The sequence below is a fragment of the Brassica napus genome, chromosome A1, assembly GCF_020379485.1.
Source record: "Brassica napus cultivar Da-Ae chromosome A1, Da-Ae, whole genome shotgun sequence".
Lineage (NCBI taxonomy): Eukaryota > Viridiplantae > Streptophyta > Magnoliopsida > Brassicales > Brassicaceae > Brassica > Brassica napus.
The window spans coordinates 10,120,075-10,136,554 of record NC_063434.1 but is presented as its reverse complement, the minus strand read 5'-3'; the positions used below and the strand labels follow the sequence as shown (position 1 = coordinate 10,136,554).

General features: G+C 32.7%; 2 protein-coding genes and 1 long non-coding RNA gene across 5 annotated transcripts; all 3 read left to right on the top strand.

Moving 5' to 3' along the window:
- Positions 1–1,206: 1,206 nt before the first annotated feature.
- On the top strand, positions 1,207–2,351 carry LOC125575876. 2 transcript variants are annotated; one of them, XR_007314422.1, is made up of 3 exons: positions 1,207–1,733; positions 1,849–1,917; positions 2,021–2,351. It is a non-coding gene; the product is annotated as an uncharacterized LOC125575876 (long non-coding RNA). The 2 variants fall into 2 exon arrangements; XR_007314421.1 differs by having other exon boundaries at positions 1,528–1,733; positions 1,849–2,351.
- Positions 2,352–6,228: 3,877 nt separating this feature from the next.
- Positions 6,229–7,160, top strand: LOC106409221. The gene has a single exon (XM_013849883.3). The coding sequence runs from the start codon at positions 6,467–6,469 to the stop codon at positions 6,941–6,943; it is 477 nt and encodes a 158-aa protein (XP_013705337.2). The 5' UTR covers positions 6,229–6,466; the 3' UTR covers positions 6,944–7,160.
- Positions 7,161–12,911: 5,751 nt separating this feature from the next.
- Positions 12,912–14,933, top strand: LOC106452913 (mannan endo-1,4-beta-mannosidase 5-like). Of its 2 annotated transcripts, XM_013895116.3 has the most exons (5): positions 12,918–13,539; positions 13,655–13,852; positions 13,934–14,056; positions 14,153–14,364; positions 14,434–14,933. In XM_013895116.3, exons 1-5 carry the CDS (start codon positions 13,180–13,182, stop codon positions 14,834–14,836), a joined length of 1,296 nt encoding a protein of 431 aa, XP_013750570.2. In that variant the 5' UTR covers positions 12,918–13,179; the 3' UTR covers positions 14,837–14,933. The 2 variants fall into 2 exon arrangements, with proteins under 2 accessions (XP_013750562.2, XP_013750570.2); XM_013895108.3 differs by having other exon boundaries at positions 12,912–13,539; positions 13,934–14,364.
- The last annotated feature ends 1,547 nt before the right edge of the window (positions 14,934–16,480 follow it).

Here is a 16,480-nt window from a genome sequence, read left to right as displayed (position 1 = left end):
AAATCCAGTAGCAACCCTTATAAAACGCGAAGGGAAATTTTCGACGAGCAATAACATTATCATTTAGTAATATAAATAGCCAACACAATATCAACATATGATACACACTCAATCGACTCAAGTCTTGTTTTCTGCTCTTAGCTTTAACAAAGTAAAGACTGAGAGAGATTTAAACTATTAATTTACGTTTTAGAACTCATATTCGTGGAATTAAAAGATGAATTAAGGAAGAGTGGGATAAGAAGGAATCAAAGTTGGAATATCTTTTTCATAAATTCGTTTGTCTCCCATCATTAGGACTGATGGGAGATTCCCATCTAAAATTAAAATTCTTAAACACTAATCCAAAAAATCTGTAGATATTTTATTTGTCTTTGTAAAGAAACAATAATTAAATCACAATCCACCATCAATCTGATATCCAACCAAAAACAATTAAAGTGTTGAATCTGTTGATAAAGTTCCATTTCTTAAGCTTTTCCAAAAATTACCTATAAAGTGTCATTTATATTAATAAATTAAGTCAATTTGCAATGATCATACAAATTCAATACATTTTGGATGTGATATTATAATAACCTCACCATCAAAAAAAATATTTTAGTAACTGGAATTTTGTGTAAAAGGTAAGAATCAAAACTTAAATAAATAGAACTTTCTCTGTGTCTATATAATAAGAAGACAACAAATTCTCCATCACAGCTGCACAGGTGGTACAAAAATTAAATCTAGTACATGAATGGCTCTTTAATAAAGAAAAGGGAGAAGGCGAAAAGGGGCCAATTAAGACGAAGACTAATGTAAGATTATTTAATTGCAATAGTATCATCAATTATGTCACAATAATTACTGCTTCTTGATGCCAAAACTATGTGCTATATGGAAAGCTGTTTAGCATATTTAACGAATATGAAAAGATCAAGACTAAGGTAGATGAAATACTCACTACAAACAAACAAAAACTTGTAATGCAATATGTCAATATGTCAATCTGTAGGAAATTATTCAGAAAACAAAAAAAATTATGAACTTAAGTTACTTAACTTGTATCCTTCCTAGTTACGGCTACGATAATAGATGAGGTAGCTGTAAATTAAACAGTATATCTTTATGTCACCTGCTTCGTATTTTCCATGTACGACCATGGCTTCTTGGTAAAACAATGAGCACTTAGTAATGGGTCGTGATCTAAAATCCCACCAAACAAAAATTTCATCAAACTAAATCTTGTACTTACCCCAAAAAAAAAATTTCTTGTACTTACATTTTAATCTCTTCAACTAACCTTGTATTGAAACGTTTCAATAGACGGAGAAGAGACTAATTGAATAACTTTGACGATCATGAGAACATAATAATACTGATATTTAGATCTGATTAAAAACTTTAAACATATGCAACTTGAGATGACTTTCTCTCAGGCAAAAAAACACTTGAGATGATTTTCTATTAGTTAATCATATAAGCAAACGAAAACATTCCTTTCAACTTTTGTTTTGTTTTGATAAAGAAAAACGACATGCCGGGGGAAGCAGTTGTAGTTGGTGATCCGATCTCGCCGGGGGAAGGGACCAAACTCCATTCCTATGTAACGAAGCGACAGTTGCATTCAATGGGATCCCAAACCTAGATAGTGAGGCTTGAAGGTAGTCGTGCAGGCAGCCAAAGGGACTCCAATTATCATACCAAAACCTTGCTGTGGCTCCATTCTGTAACTGCAAGCGAATCAATGGGTAAACTACATTTTTCATCTTCAACAATTTGTTTGCTAACCATGAAAAAGAAGAGCTCGGTCTAGTAGACCAGTAGTTGTGAGATGACCCTTTGAGTATGACCTCTTTGAACCAGGATACCCAGACAGAGTCAGGGCGAAAGAAGATCATCCATATTAAGCGCATGCAACATGACTTATTCCAAGTAAGTAGGTCTTTCACTCCCAATCCCCCCTGCTATTGTGGAAATCGGTATTATATTGGATCTGGCGTGAAAGAAATCAACGGTTACACCAAAATACTTTCAGGACTGTTGATTCTCTTTTCAAAGTCATTGATCTTCAGACCAGGAACAGGATACAGAGTTTCAGAGACTCCAATCCCTCCCTCTCGTCAAAGATGATGCAACTATGGTTCTCGTAACTTCCGTCCGACTTCTCCTGCGACACTCCTCCATCAATTGGGCCTCTCTTCCTCTCATCATGGGCTCCACTTATAACTTCCTTTGGGTTTCAGATTTGGTTCTTTATTTTGCAAATTATTATTGGGCTTGGCTCTTTATCCATGGTTTCATGCCTGTAAACATTTTTATTTTTTAGTAGTTAATGAAAGCCTTTTTTTTCAAAAAAAAAAGAAAAACGACATGCTTTTCAACCATCAAGTAGTGTTAGATATTTCTTAGAGTAAGATGATAGCCGGAATCCAATTCGTCTATAGTAAAGAGACTTTTGATTGTATGTTTACGTTAGCGTATCTGTAAACAAGATTATCATCTGAGAGACACTTGTTCCATGTATTAAATTAATACCTTTTTGCAGCTGTGTACCATTTTACAGGATTAGTTTAATTTCTGTTTAAGCAACTCGCTTTATCCTTCATGCGTCATTTATAGGGTACATGTGCATCTGCCATGTCTAAACTGCACCCAAAAGATAGAAATTGTTAAATGCAAATAGAAATTTGGCCACTGTGGATAATAATCATAGAAACATCGTTGTATTGAAAAACACGTATATTTATCCTTTTCACAATGGTTTTAATCATGATTGATCATTATGGTTGTGGATGTTAACGCTTGATTTAGACTCTGGGTCGAGATCTCCTCATATAAATATTAAATGGATTTTTATAAGATTTAGCCCAGTTATTGGTATTGAACATAAGACGAACATGTCTGAATTGATGCAAGTAGTTTTTAAACCCAAACCGGAACCTAACGAAGAACCTCGCCCAACTTATAGCATTTTGAGGTCTTAACCAACGGCCCAAATTCAGAGAATGGGTGGTACCGTGGTGGTGGGTGCCCAACTAGATCAATACTTTAATTACGGCGCCTCCAGCTAGTTCAAAGATTCCGTTGGCCCAAAAGGAAGTGCTTTGAAAGAAAAAAAAATAACCAAAGTTTAATAAATGCACCAAACCCGGGTCTGTACCGTGGCAGGGTACTATTCTACCACTAGACCACTGGTGCTTCTATGGTAAAAGAAGATAGTATATAATTTAATACAAAAGAAATAGGTCATGTATGCTAAGAGTGTATGTATACATACTTTCATTGTACATCCCCTATATATTAAAAAGAAGCATTACAACATATTTTTGTAGCCACATGTCATCACCAGTGGCGGAGGCAGAGTGTTGGCAGGTGGATCAAATGACCCAGGTGGATTTTATAAAAATTTTTTTACATGTATAATTCTTTAAAACCTAGGTAAATCTTGCAAATTTTAGCTAAATGACCCTTATGATATATGCTAATTTTGAAATTGACCCCCTTAGAAATTTTTTCTACCTCCGCCACTGGTCATCACCACAATCATTCTTAAAATCCTTAGAAAAATATGTTGATCTATATAAATATATAATAAGGTTTTTATTAAACTAACCATAAATTAATCATAAATGTTCTTCATTGTTTCCTTAAATAAAAATCACAGAATTACCTAATGTGGCTAAAGTATATATGACAATTAATGATTTTGAATAATAAAAAATTGATAAAAATTAGTCTATTCTCTATCATTTTTTAAATTATAACTTATTAAAATAAATTAAACAACCACATTAACTATATAATAAAAATTTAGATTTTTTCTCATATGTTATATTTTAAATTTAGAAAAACGAATATAAATGACTAAAGTTGTTAAAAATCTAACATTGAAATTTTTGTGATCCATGATTTAAAATTTATGTTATAACAAGACACAAATGATTACGAAATTACATAAGTAGGATGTCTCGTTTAATAAATATTATATATATGTATATTAGTATTTTTTTTTAATTTCAAATTTGCTTTGATTTTTTTGATAGACATTTTGAACAATTATTAACAACTTAATATTTAGATTTCAAACTTTGCATTGAATGTGTTTAAAATTATAAATTACTAAAACTATTAAACATCCCACTTTTTTATTTTTATCATTGATTTAAAAAATTTGTTATAAAAAAATACAAACGATCAAAAATAATATGAGTATAAAATATTTTTTAACAGATGTCAATATTAAAAATACACTATATATCTATGTTAATATCATTTAAACTTAATTTTATAACATATAAAATAGAAAAAGTGTTTGTCTGGATTAATAAAATTTATTTAAGTATTTGTACAAATTTAATTATATATGTAATAGTTACTAAATTTTTAATTATTTAATATATATTTATTATTTCATAATATGTAAAAAATATATAATACTTAAAAATAATTTATATAATACTCATTCCGCGCAAGGCGCTGATCTTAACCTAGTATTTATTATTCTAATGAAAACAATTTGGTTAATCTCAGTTTTTAACTTGGTATCAAAACATTGACTTCAATTCAACTTTTTTGCTTCATTATTCATTTTTCTTGATCTAGATCCATCAACTTAGCTAACCAGAAATCAGCAATCAGCTACTCTCGCATTCATATATTTGTCAAGCAACACATTGTTTGACTTAATTCTATGCATTATACTTATAATAATCACCTAACTCTGAGTTTAAAGAAAGCCGCTCGATATAATATCCACATCGCATAGGTGTAAACATAATCCGATGAAGTCTATTAATTTCCATATGAATTGTCGAAAAGCTCTGTGTACACGCCTGTTACTTCCCCAGTGCAATGTCCCCATCACCCTACATAAACCATCAAAGTCTCTTGGAGTTAAATAATAGTGAAAGTCTTGTTATCGTGCTGTCCACATTTATTGGATATGATGAACTTATCGGTCAAAGATGTTAGTCTTTTTTTTTTTCCGTCTGGATAATTTTTAATTAAAGAAAACGGGCCAAGCCCAGATAACATATTCCGAAGCCCAGATACAACTAAAAGGCAACAGGCCCAAAACATTAAAACCGAATCCATTAACGGGCCGTCGGCCCAACCATTTAACTCCCGAACGACGTCGGCCGAACTACGCAACAAGGAGGGTGGCAACTGAACACGTGTGAGCATCTAAACTCTCAGGACGACACGCGTCGCCACCATCTCGACTTGACCGTCTTCGCCGCAGGTCTCCATCGGTACCACATCACCGCCACTTCCTTTCGCCGGAGCTCATAACCAGGAGAGCCTCCGTCGAAACCATCTCTTTTCTTCGCTTCATCAACTCATCGGAGAGCCTCAACACTCTTCGAGAGCTCCTCCGACAAGGCCCAACCTCTCAAACACTAAACCCGCAAGACAACCAACCAGATCTAAAGAACGGATCCTAAAAACCCTAAACAAACCCACTGATATACCTACAGCCGACGACGCAAGGCTGTGGTAGCCTTCACCTCCCGGCGACTAGAACCGACTACGGCGAAACTGAAGAAGCTTCCACCTCGCGGCGACAAGAACCGGCGGCGGCGAAGCTGTGGAAGCCTCCACCTCCCGGAAACAGGACCCAACCAACTATCATCTTCACCGCGCCAACCCTCCAAGTAACCGCGTCTTCACTCCAAGATCAGAACCACCACGGTGGGTGTTTGGCCAGAGGTCAGACAAGGCGGCCACTGAAGGAGATGAGGAGAAGACAATTCCAAAACTATTAAACTGAAGGCCGACGGACTCCGGCGTCGGCACGGACGCTCACGCGCCGACCGAACGCCGAAACCACCGCAGATCTACTTTCTCTCTCTTTCAACTTTCTCTCTCCAACTTCCACCTTGTCTTTTAACAGAGATGTTAGTCTTGAAAAGTCTATAAATATTTCATATCTGTGGGGTTTTTTTTTCTTATGTTTCTTTGAAAGTAACACATCGCACAGTTATTCGTTAACTTGTAAAGCATCATAGTATTAACTCTGAGGTCACGTCAATGCCCTAATAGGCGAATAGTAACAACTAATTACAAATTTTTAAAAAATATATAGATCAGTAAGAAACGGTGCGTTGTGGGGAGATACGAGGCAAAAGCAAATAGAGAGGAAATAAAAATGGAAACTGAGCCCTCCAACTGTCAGTTTGCAGGAAAAGGCAAAGACTTTAACTTGACCGCTAAGAAAAGACACGTGAAAAACACTGCCCAGTCTCTGAGGTCACCAGTAAGAGCGTGTATTTCACGCGACATCAGATTCGACTGGCCTCAAGTAGAAACTAAAGAACGAACGTACGGCCACTTTCCTTTTCTCACAATTCTTCACCGCAAAACTCACACCCAAAAAAAGGAATCAGAAGAAGAAAGAACATTAGACAGAGAGAGCATATATATTACTACCACAAGTGTTACCAGCAGACAGAACAGGATCATAGTCAGATCTGGTGTTTTAATGGCGGACAATGAAGAACAGGAGAGGACGACCTCGTACAAGCTGTTTTTGAAAGTAATAAGCAAGAGAAGAACATGGGTCTGTCTCTTTCTTGTTGTCTACGCGATCCTCCTGTCTTCTTCTTGGAACTCGCTGAACTCGATTGTAGATTGGTACGGAGAGAACCATCAGACGTCGTCTGGATGGCCGGCGGTTTACGCTTCGGTGCTTCTTGGGGTTGTGTTCGGAGTTCTATCGATGTCGGCGGCGCTGTTCATAGCTGTGCCGGCGATCGTGGTGATATGGATATCAGTGGTGGTATCGATGGCGTTCGCTGGAAAATCGAGGAGGAGAGTCGTGGTGGAAGGGAGGAAAGTGACGAAAGAGATCGCTGGGTTTGTGTTTAGGGTTCTGCTCAAAGAAGGAAACGTTGTGGCTCTTCTTTGCGCTCTTCTTGCTTACTTCGTCTTCTTTAATTCTTACTCTATCTCTTCTTGATTCAGTTTAGCCACTTTGTCACTAAAAATAACATTTTCAGCTAGTTATCATCAGAATCTTTCCTCAGTAATTTTCTTTGGTTTAACAAGATTTTTGTGTTCTTAAATCTGAAGATCGATCTTCTTTGTTGGATAGTTCTGACGTCAGATCGAATGCTTCCACGTCATGATACCAAGTTACCAACACGTGAAGTAATGAATGACTTTTCTTTTACTATTATTTCTTCTTCTTCTTTCGGTCTGTCTCTTTGTCGGTCTCTCTGTCTCTGTCACGTAAAAATGCTTTTGAACCACAATTGGAGTTTAGAGCCCAGTGGGCTTAATATTTACCGTGAATAGCGGCGGGTATATATATTTTTTAGAAATTTAATTTTCATATTTTTGTTTTTATTTGTAATCATATTTGTGTTTTTAGATCATATTTATGTATAAATCTTAACCAATATCTATTTTATAAAATAATATCAATTTAAAAATTGATCCGACATACGCTCAGATCTTTGAAGTCATATATGCTCGTATGCCCGATTCTTTATAATCATATTTGTATATTGTAGATTTTGATATGCACTTTTAAAGTGTAGATCTATTTCTTAAACAAATCAAACTTATTTGATATACATTTGTGTTTTTGATTATTATTTACATTTAAATGTTACAAAAAAGCATTATAATTGTGTCGATTATAATATGTTTAACATTTTAATAGAAGTACTTTTGATGATGAAATATGTAATTGGGTTTTAATAAAATCAGGATATTTTTTTATTTTTAGCAATTTGAATTATTAACGTAATTAATAATATCCGTACTCGAAAACCTATGTGGCATCTACCCATAAGACTAGGTCCCGGATCCAATTAAATACGATCTATATACTCAAAAATATTTATTTATTGTATAACCTAAATTTTGCTAAATTTAATTTTTAATATAATTTTAATATCATTTTAATATCATTTCACGATATTTTCATATTTGATTATAATCCACGATAAAAATGGTAAATTGAATGATTTGCATATAATTTAGCTCATATTTTGGATTAAATTATAAAATTTATTTTTAAAAACTCCATAAAATCTGGTTTAAACAAAAAAAAATTCATTGATCCGTGATTCAGTAATGGTTGACTCGGAAAATCCTAGATAAATCTAGTGGTCACCTATATGAAAATATTATAAAGTTAGTAATTTTAGTAGTGTAGTGTGCTTTAGGCGGATTTGAACGCTACCAGCAAATTTATAGATTTGAAATGTTGTTATACATACGTAGACATGTTCTCTATTTTTAACAAATAGTAACAATGTCAAATAGGTATGGACCGTGGCCCGTATTTTAGCTAAAGGATAAAAACAATATTTCAAAAAATAATATATTTGTATTTCTGGTCCTGAAAAAATAATTTGTGGATTAAATAGTTTAGTTACATCAATAAAGAAAAAATAGTAGAAGGTAATGGGTCCCGCCGGTTACAGGGAAATTGATAACCTCGTCTGTTTCCTGTAAAAAAGTTAGGTAACTGTCATGCTTTTTATACGTGGTGTGTATATGTGATGGTTACATACGGGTTGAAATTATAATTGGATTCTACTTTTATCAATTGGTCACACTGATGTTTTAATAGAATAGATGGAAAACATGGTTGGTAAATGAAAACATAGATATTTGGTTGGGCTAATCTTGTTTACAAATGATAATCTCTTAGATTTTTTCAAATCCAGATAATGTCGTGGTTTAATAATTGATACTCCCTCCGTTTAAGTCGTTTTAGAATTGTATACATACACTAAAAAAATCAATGGTTTTTTATATTTTGTAAACAAAAACATCATTAATTATTTACCTAACCACAAATCAACCAATAATTAAAAAGAAGGTATATTGGGGATGATTGAAAGGAGCTGTAACTTTATATTTTTGCTTTAAAAATAAAACTGTATTTTTTTTTGTTGATGTTGTAGATAATTTTGCTGTAGAATTTTAGCTGTTGGTTTAAAAAGATTCAATGGCTTGCATATAAATTTTCCAAAGCAAAAAATAAATACTCAAGATTTATGGCTTCCCACAGTTAAAAATAAATAAAAATGAAAGAAAAATATGTAGCTTTAAAAAAACTTTACAAAGCATAATTGGCAAAATTTTGGGGTGTAGAAATAATTTATGTTGTAGAGAGATCTTACAGCACTTCTAAAGCACTTGCCAATCAACCCCATTATCATTGGTCATTTAACATTAAGTGTTAATAAATTTTACATAGAAAACTGAAAACGTTATATAATTTGGAACATAAAAATTCATCTAAAACGACTTATATGGAGGGAGTATATTTTAAATTTAGATGAGAGCCCAAATGCTAGGCTTTGGTATATATGGTTCTCTAATAGCACTAGACTAGGTATTTTGTGCGCAGTCATAACATTTCAGAAGCAAAATCAAATATATATATATATATATATATATAAACACAATATATATATATATATATAAGAATTATCATGTTGTACAATATTATTTCCAGATAACAACAAAGTTATCTTCTATATATAAGAATTATCATGTTTTTACAATATTATTTCCAGATAACAACAGAGTTATCTTATTTTTTGAAAAATATGTTTTTACTTTTGACAATTTTATTATATTAATTTATAATCATTATCTAGGATAACATATAAATCTAAAATTATTAATATAAATTCGTTTTTAATTATATCAGAAGTTACATATAAACTTTTCATTAAAAAAGAGAAATTTTATGTTTACCACTTTCGTGGTACCATTTTTCATCTTTACCACCACTAAACGGACATTTTCAAAAATAAATTCTTTATTAAATGACAAAAGACTCTTATACCCTTGTTATCTATATATATAATAAATTATTATTTAAATAAATAAAAATTAAAAAAAAATTATGTTTTTGAATTATATTTTTTTAAATTCTAATTTTTTTATAATTTTTTTTTATGTTTTTGAATATCATTGAGTTTAACCACTCTAATTTTTAACATGAGAATTTCGTTTCAAAAAATCATTTCGCAAATAATAGTATAGGTAATTATAAAATCTGATATTAATATATTAAGAGCACTCCAAAAAAGGCTTTTGACAAGTCTCTAATAATTAAAAATAAAGAAAAAATTAGTAATTATAATAAAAGGTAAGCAAAGGTTCTCATTTAATGAACTTTCAGAATTTTACTATAACTTTTTTGCCACGTGTCAACATTTAGCTATTTTAATCATTTAACATAATTCTAAAATTAATTAGGCATGGGCATTCGGATAACCGGTTCGGATCCGGGTCAAATTTTTTGGATTTCAGATATTTCAGAACTAGAGAAATTGGTACCGATCGGATAATTTAAAATTCCTGTTCGGATACAGTTCGGTACATGTCGGATCCGGTTACATCCGAAATAACCAAAAAAATTAATGGATTTGGTCCGGCTCTCAGTATATACCAAACCATTTAATCCGATAGAACCGAATATAATCCAAAAGAATCGAAGATATTCTAAATATCCGAAAAAAAACATAAACAAGATAACTAAAATTACAATACAATAACATAACATAACCATTTTAATATAACCAAAGAAAAGTTTAATCTCCAAAATGAAAACAAACATAATAGATTACTAGGGTTATCTTAATTAAGGTTTAATTCGGATTTTTTGGATGACCCATACGGATCTCGGATATTACCCGTATCCGACCCGGTACCCGACCAAATTTTAAACTTTATCCAACCGGGTATTTTTCTGTATCCAACTCCGATATGAAACCTGATTTTTCGGGTAAATACTGGTTCAGATCTTCGGACCCGGAGAATATGTCCATGCCTAAAATCAATTGTCTCATTAATATTTGTTAAACTAAAACTTTTTCTTTTGTGAGAACCTTATTTTGGGTATTAGACCGTTGAGCCTGCTCTAAGATGTCTAATATTCTTAATTAGTTTTATAATATGATTGTAGCCTATACATTATGAAATAGATTGATTTTGATGACAAAATAAGAAGATAAACTGTGTTTGAAAGAGGAAGTGAATGTGAGTAGGTATGGTCAAACTGATGTTGTTGGGTAAAACCTATAAAGGTGTTGAGTAAGATGAATCTCGCCCCTTTCACACATTCTTCATCATGCATCATTAATAATAGAGGTGAGAAAGAAGGTGCTCAATCTCAGTCAATGCATTGTCTATAAGATAATTCAAAGATATTATTATGCATGTTTGACAAACATGTTTCCATACTCATGATCCAATGTAGATTTAGAGTTCTCACACACCATTTATAGTATAACTTTAATTGCATTTCATATTGTCTTTTAACTTTTATTTGGTCTCATTGGTTGGTGGTGTACATCATGGTTTCAAAAGGATAATTGGTCTGTCTGAGTGTTTTTCTTGTTACACTTACAATGACTGCTTTTGGATCCTTTTTTCTTTAAATTAATTTTAATTGCAAGATCTTAGATGGCTAATAATAAACTTTACACTTCGATTACTTACCTTTTACATCCTCACAAATTTTTCAGGTGTCAAGAAAAGCATTACCGGCAAAATAAGAAAAAGGGTCACCGACAACATTTAAGTATAGTAGTTCTGTCTTGGAGTGCTAGATAGTACTAAGGTGTCGGCAGAAAAGGAGTATTACCTAAGATTCTAGCTGATTTCTGTTTTTAAACTTTAAACTTTGAAAATTTTAAATAGTCAAGAAAACATAAGAAAAATACAAAGGCGGAGACGATTGTGATGAACATGTTCAGACAATTAATATATATTTGTTGCTAAACTACAATGATGATAAAAACGATATTACCACAAATGTAACTGTCACGCCTATCTGTGTTATTTTAATTCAATCATAACAACGTGGACAACACCAAGCTGTTTCTTAACATTTTCAACTAATAACTTAGATGTAAAATGTACTTATTTTATGCATTATGCAGAACTAACTAATTTGATTTTTGAAGTAAGGGAATTATCTTGGAAAGGATCTAATCTCAAACGTGAAAGTGAAAGGTTATATTCATGTGGGGGTTCACAATTCATAATTATTTATAACATGATTGAACAAAGAACATTTCTCAAATGTCTTATTTCAGTGACACTCCAACGCATGTGGCTCTTCTTTCTTTATTGTTCTTTTTTTTTTTTTTTGACGTCTTTCTTTATTGTTCTTAAAGATACAAATGTTTATCTTTTTCATATATGTTTCGAATTATATACATATATCATGATTTATATGGGAAAATAAAGTTATTTTAACGCTGAATTATAATAAAAATTTATATGGATGTTTAGAAATTATTTTTAATATGTTTAACGAAGAAAAATAAATGATGAAACACTAAATAAAATTTTCATAATTGCTATAATTAATGATTACATGTGATATTATATGGATTGTTTGACAATTAATATTAACTGGTTTTAGGATTGTTTCTTCTAGACTTGATTATAATAAATAAAATTTAAAAATTATTAACCAATCAAATTTTAGTACTTTTTAAAAAAAATTACCTATGACACATAAACAAAAGTTATTTAAATAGACTTTTAATCTAATATTTTCTCCGTTTCAAAAATATACATGTTATAGAAAAAAAAATTGTTTCAAAAAATATATTTTTATATTTTCAATGTATTTTTTAATTAATAATAATAAAATGTAAATTTCAAAAATATTAATTGTATTTTTTAAAACATTATTGGTTTAAAGATATATGAAATGTAAAATTACAAAAGTTATACATTAATAACTAAATTTTATTATATTTTATTAATAAGTATGAAAATTATAAAATATGTATTATTTTGAAATGGATAGAGTATACAGCATCATCCTATCATTAAACTTATTTAAATGTTTATGTTTTTATCTATAACTTCAAATTAAAATTCAATTATCTCCTGGCTTCGGCTTTGGGATTACATATAATACAATTTTGTGTACAGTGAAACAAATCTAAATACAGAAAATATAGATCTGTCTTAGTGGGTATACAATTTTTCAATCAAGCTCACATTTTTCTAATGGGAGCGCTTTTCAAATCTTGTTATTTTGGTATAAAGAGATAATTTTCCATTTGGGTTTCATAAGTTTGGATTCATTTGAGTGACCATTCATTCACCCAAGCGAAAGGACAAAACTTTTCCTAATTCTGGGTTCTATTCTACCGACAAGAGCTGACTTCGTCAATCCTGAGTTGAAGTTTGTCAAGCATGGTTCCGGCAAGGAACGGGTCAGCGATACCAGTTCTTGGGTTCTTGATATGTGCAGCCTTCATCTACCTCTCGTTCAGGGACTTGTGGCTGAATCACAAGTGGAGAACGGAGATAGGGTTTGTGAAACGGAACGGAACTCAGTTCGTGGTGGACGGTAAGGCTCTGTATGTGAATGGGTGGAACTCGTATTGGTTCATGGACCATGCGGTTAATGAACACAGCAGATACCTTGTGAGTGAAATGCTCGAAACTGGAGCCAAGATGGGTCTCACTGTTTGTAGAACTTGGGCTTTTAATGACGGTGGATACAACGCTCTTCAGATCTCTCCTGGCAGATTCGATGAGCGAGTCTTCAAGGTACATTTCAAGATTGTGTCACAAATGATAGCTTTAGAATTAATCCAATTCTGAGATGGTTTGTCTATGATGGATGATTCTTGTTTAACTTGGAAGTTGTATAATGTTTGTTCAGGCCTTGGATCATGTGATTGCAGAGGCGAAGAAGCATGATGTTAGGTTGCTTCTTTGCTTAGTGAACAACTTGCAAGCGTACGGAGGGAAGTCACAGTATGTGCAATGGGCATGGCAAGAAGGAGTTGGTCTCAGCTCCTCTAATGATTCCTTCTTCTTTGACCCTTCTATCCGCAAATACTTCAAGAACTATCTCACGGTACTAACTGTTTGTGTGTGTGTGTGTGTGTTAATCATCACTTCTCACTGAGTCACAGATTCTATTTTCTTGATTTTGCAGGCTCTGCTGACTCGCAAGAACTCAGTAACTGGAATAGAGTACAGAAACGACCCGACGATTTTCGCTTGGGAGTTGATAAACGAGCCTAGATGCACCTCTGATGTCTCTGGCGACACTCTCCAAGTCAGTCCTGCATTTTCTCACTTATTAGTTATCACTTTCAGATTGTTTACTGTTCAACAAAAGTATCAATATGGTGTTGTTCTTGTGGGATCACAGGACTGGATAGACGAAATGACAAGCTTCATAAAATCAATTGATGACAAGCATCTCCTCACTGTTGGTCTTGAAGGCTTCTACGGTCCCAATAGCCCGAAACGGCTGACAGTTAATCCAGAAATGTGGCCCTCTGAGCTTGGAACAGACTTTGTTCGAAACTCAAACTCCTCAAACATAGACTTCGCGTCTGTTCACATCTACCCTGATCACTGGTAAGTCCGTTGTAACATTTGCTTCCCAAGAGCTCCTGAAAGGCTGAAACTTTAGACATACTTCCCCAGGTTTCATAATCAAACCTTTGAAGATAAGCTAAAGTTCGTGGTGCAATGGATGCAATCTCACATCGAAGACGGGATGAAAGAGCTCAAGAAGCCAGTCTTGTTCACGGAGTTTGGGCTCTCGAACCTGAACAAAGACTACGAGCCATCGCAGAGAGAACGTTTCTACAGAACAATCTTCGATGTGGTGTACAAATCAGCAAAGAGAAGGAAGGCAGGGGCAGGGACGCTGGTGTGGCAGCTGTTCATGGAAGGCATGGAAGGTTTCAACGACGAGTTTGGGATTGTTCCACACGAACAAGACCCCATGTATAGGTTAATGGTCGAACAATCTTGCAGGTTGGGTAAAGTCACAGGACGTCGTGAGGAACATAAGTTGAGAAAACTCTGTTCCCACAAACATTGAGAGAATCATATGTACACTGAGTTGTTTTTTGTATACAGTGAGATCTGATTCTAATTTTGATCCAACTCATAATAAATAATTACTTAGTTCGAGTTCATAGAGTGATTCATATGATAGATTCAAAAACAAAGAGATTCATATTTATATGAACATAAGAACTATACTCTTAAATCTAAACACTAACTAACTAGATCTACGCTTAGCTAATCTTGGAGACGACCTCGTTGAGCTTGACTCAGTCTTCTTCTTCTTATCCTTCACGATGGACTTTGATTCAACCGGTTTCTTAATGGCTTTGGAGTCACTCTCTCCAGCGACTCTATCGAAATCATCAGAGAGCTTTCTTCTGATGCTAGCCAAACAGATCTCTTCTTCTTCTTCATCGTTGAGATCTATGTACCTCCTTCGTTTAACCGCAACAGGAGCTGCGGGAGGAGAATCATGGCTAGGCGGTTAAGGTTTATTTCGCGCGAGACTCTTCCCCGCTCCTTCAAATTAATTTTATTTGGCGCCTCCTTTGATTTTGCTTCCGCGCAATTTTAATTTGGTTTTTGTGTATTTGGCACTTTTATAAAGATACTAGGGGATTTCCGGCGCTGCGCGCAAGATTCGTATATTTTGATATGTGAAAGTGTTGGATATGTTGTGTGCCACACTACGGACGGAAAAATTTACACTAAAACTATTTTATATTAAAATATATTTTAATTTATAAATTTTTTGAAAATGTACTTTATATTGAAATAATAAATATAATATGTTTTATTCTAAGTTCAAATTGTAAATTGTATTAAATTTTGTTGGTTTGATTTAAAAAAAACAACTAACATTGTTTTTTGTTAGAGAACACACAATTTTGAAATTAACAAAAATAAAAAATGTAATGATTTATATTTTTCCTATTTGATTTCTATTTCAATTTGATATGGGGGGGGGGGGGGTGAAGAAAACAAAAAGTAAAAATAACTAATACTTTTCTATTTCTAAGAGTATCAGATTTTAATTTTATTTCAATAACTAATTTTCTCACAATAATAAATTAATACACCCACTTCCAAGCTAAATCAACTGTAATATGATAAAATTTAAAAAGTTATATTTTAAAGTAATATATTATTAGTTTCAATAATTTCATAAATAATAATTAATATATATTATGTAACACCAATTGATGTTTTATAATATATGTTTGTTTCAGTATATATTCAGTTTTCAATTTATAGTGAATTTTTTTTTAATTTTGAGTGTTTTACTTATTGTGTTTTGTAAATAATTGTATTGTTTCTTGTAGAAATTAATCGCATCATGTTGATTGGGATTAAAAATACCTCATTCTGAGTCTAGTGGGCATTCATGTTACCCTCACATACCATGTTCGCTCTGGTGGTTTACAATAAGCTCTTGAAGTGTGTAATACATTTTGTAGAATGATATTTTGGTGGATGATCAAAGTTTGAGGGAAGCCGGTTTAAACATAAGATGTACGTATTGTATACGTATAAATTTACATATTCATTTTTTTCTTTAAGAATGCAGGAGAAATTGCTTTTTTTTTCCTAATTCTGGAATTTGTGTTTTGTTAGCAGCTTCTGTGTTAAATTGCTGTCCAGAGAGAAGCATACCACACTGTCAAATTTGTAAGAT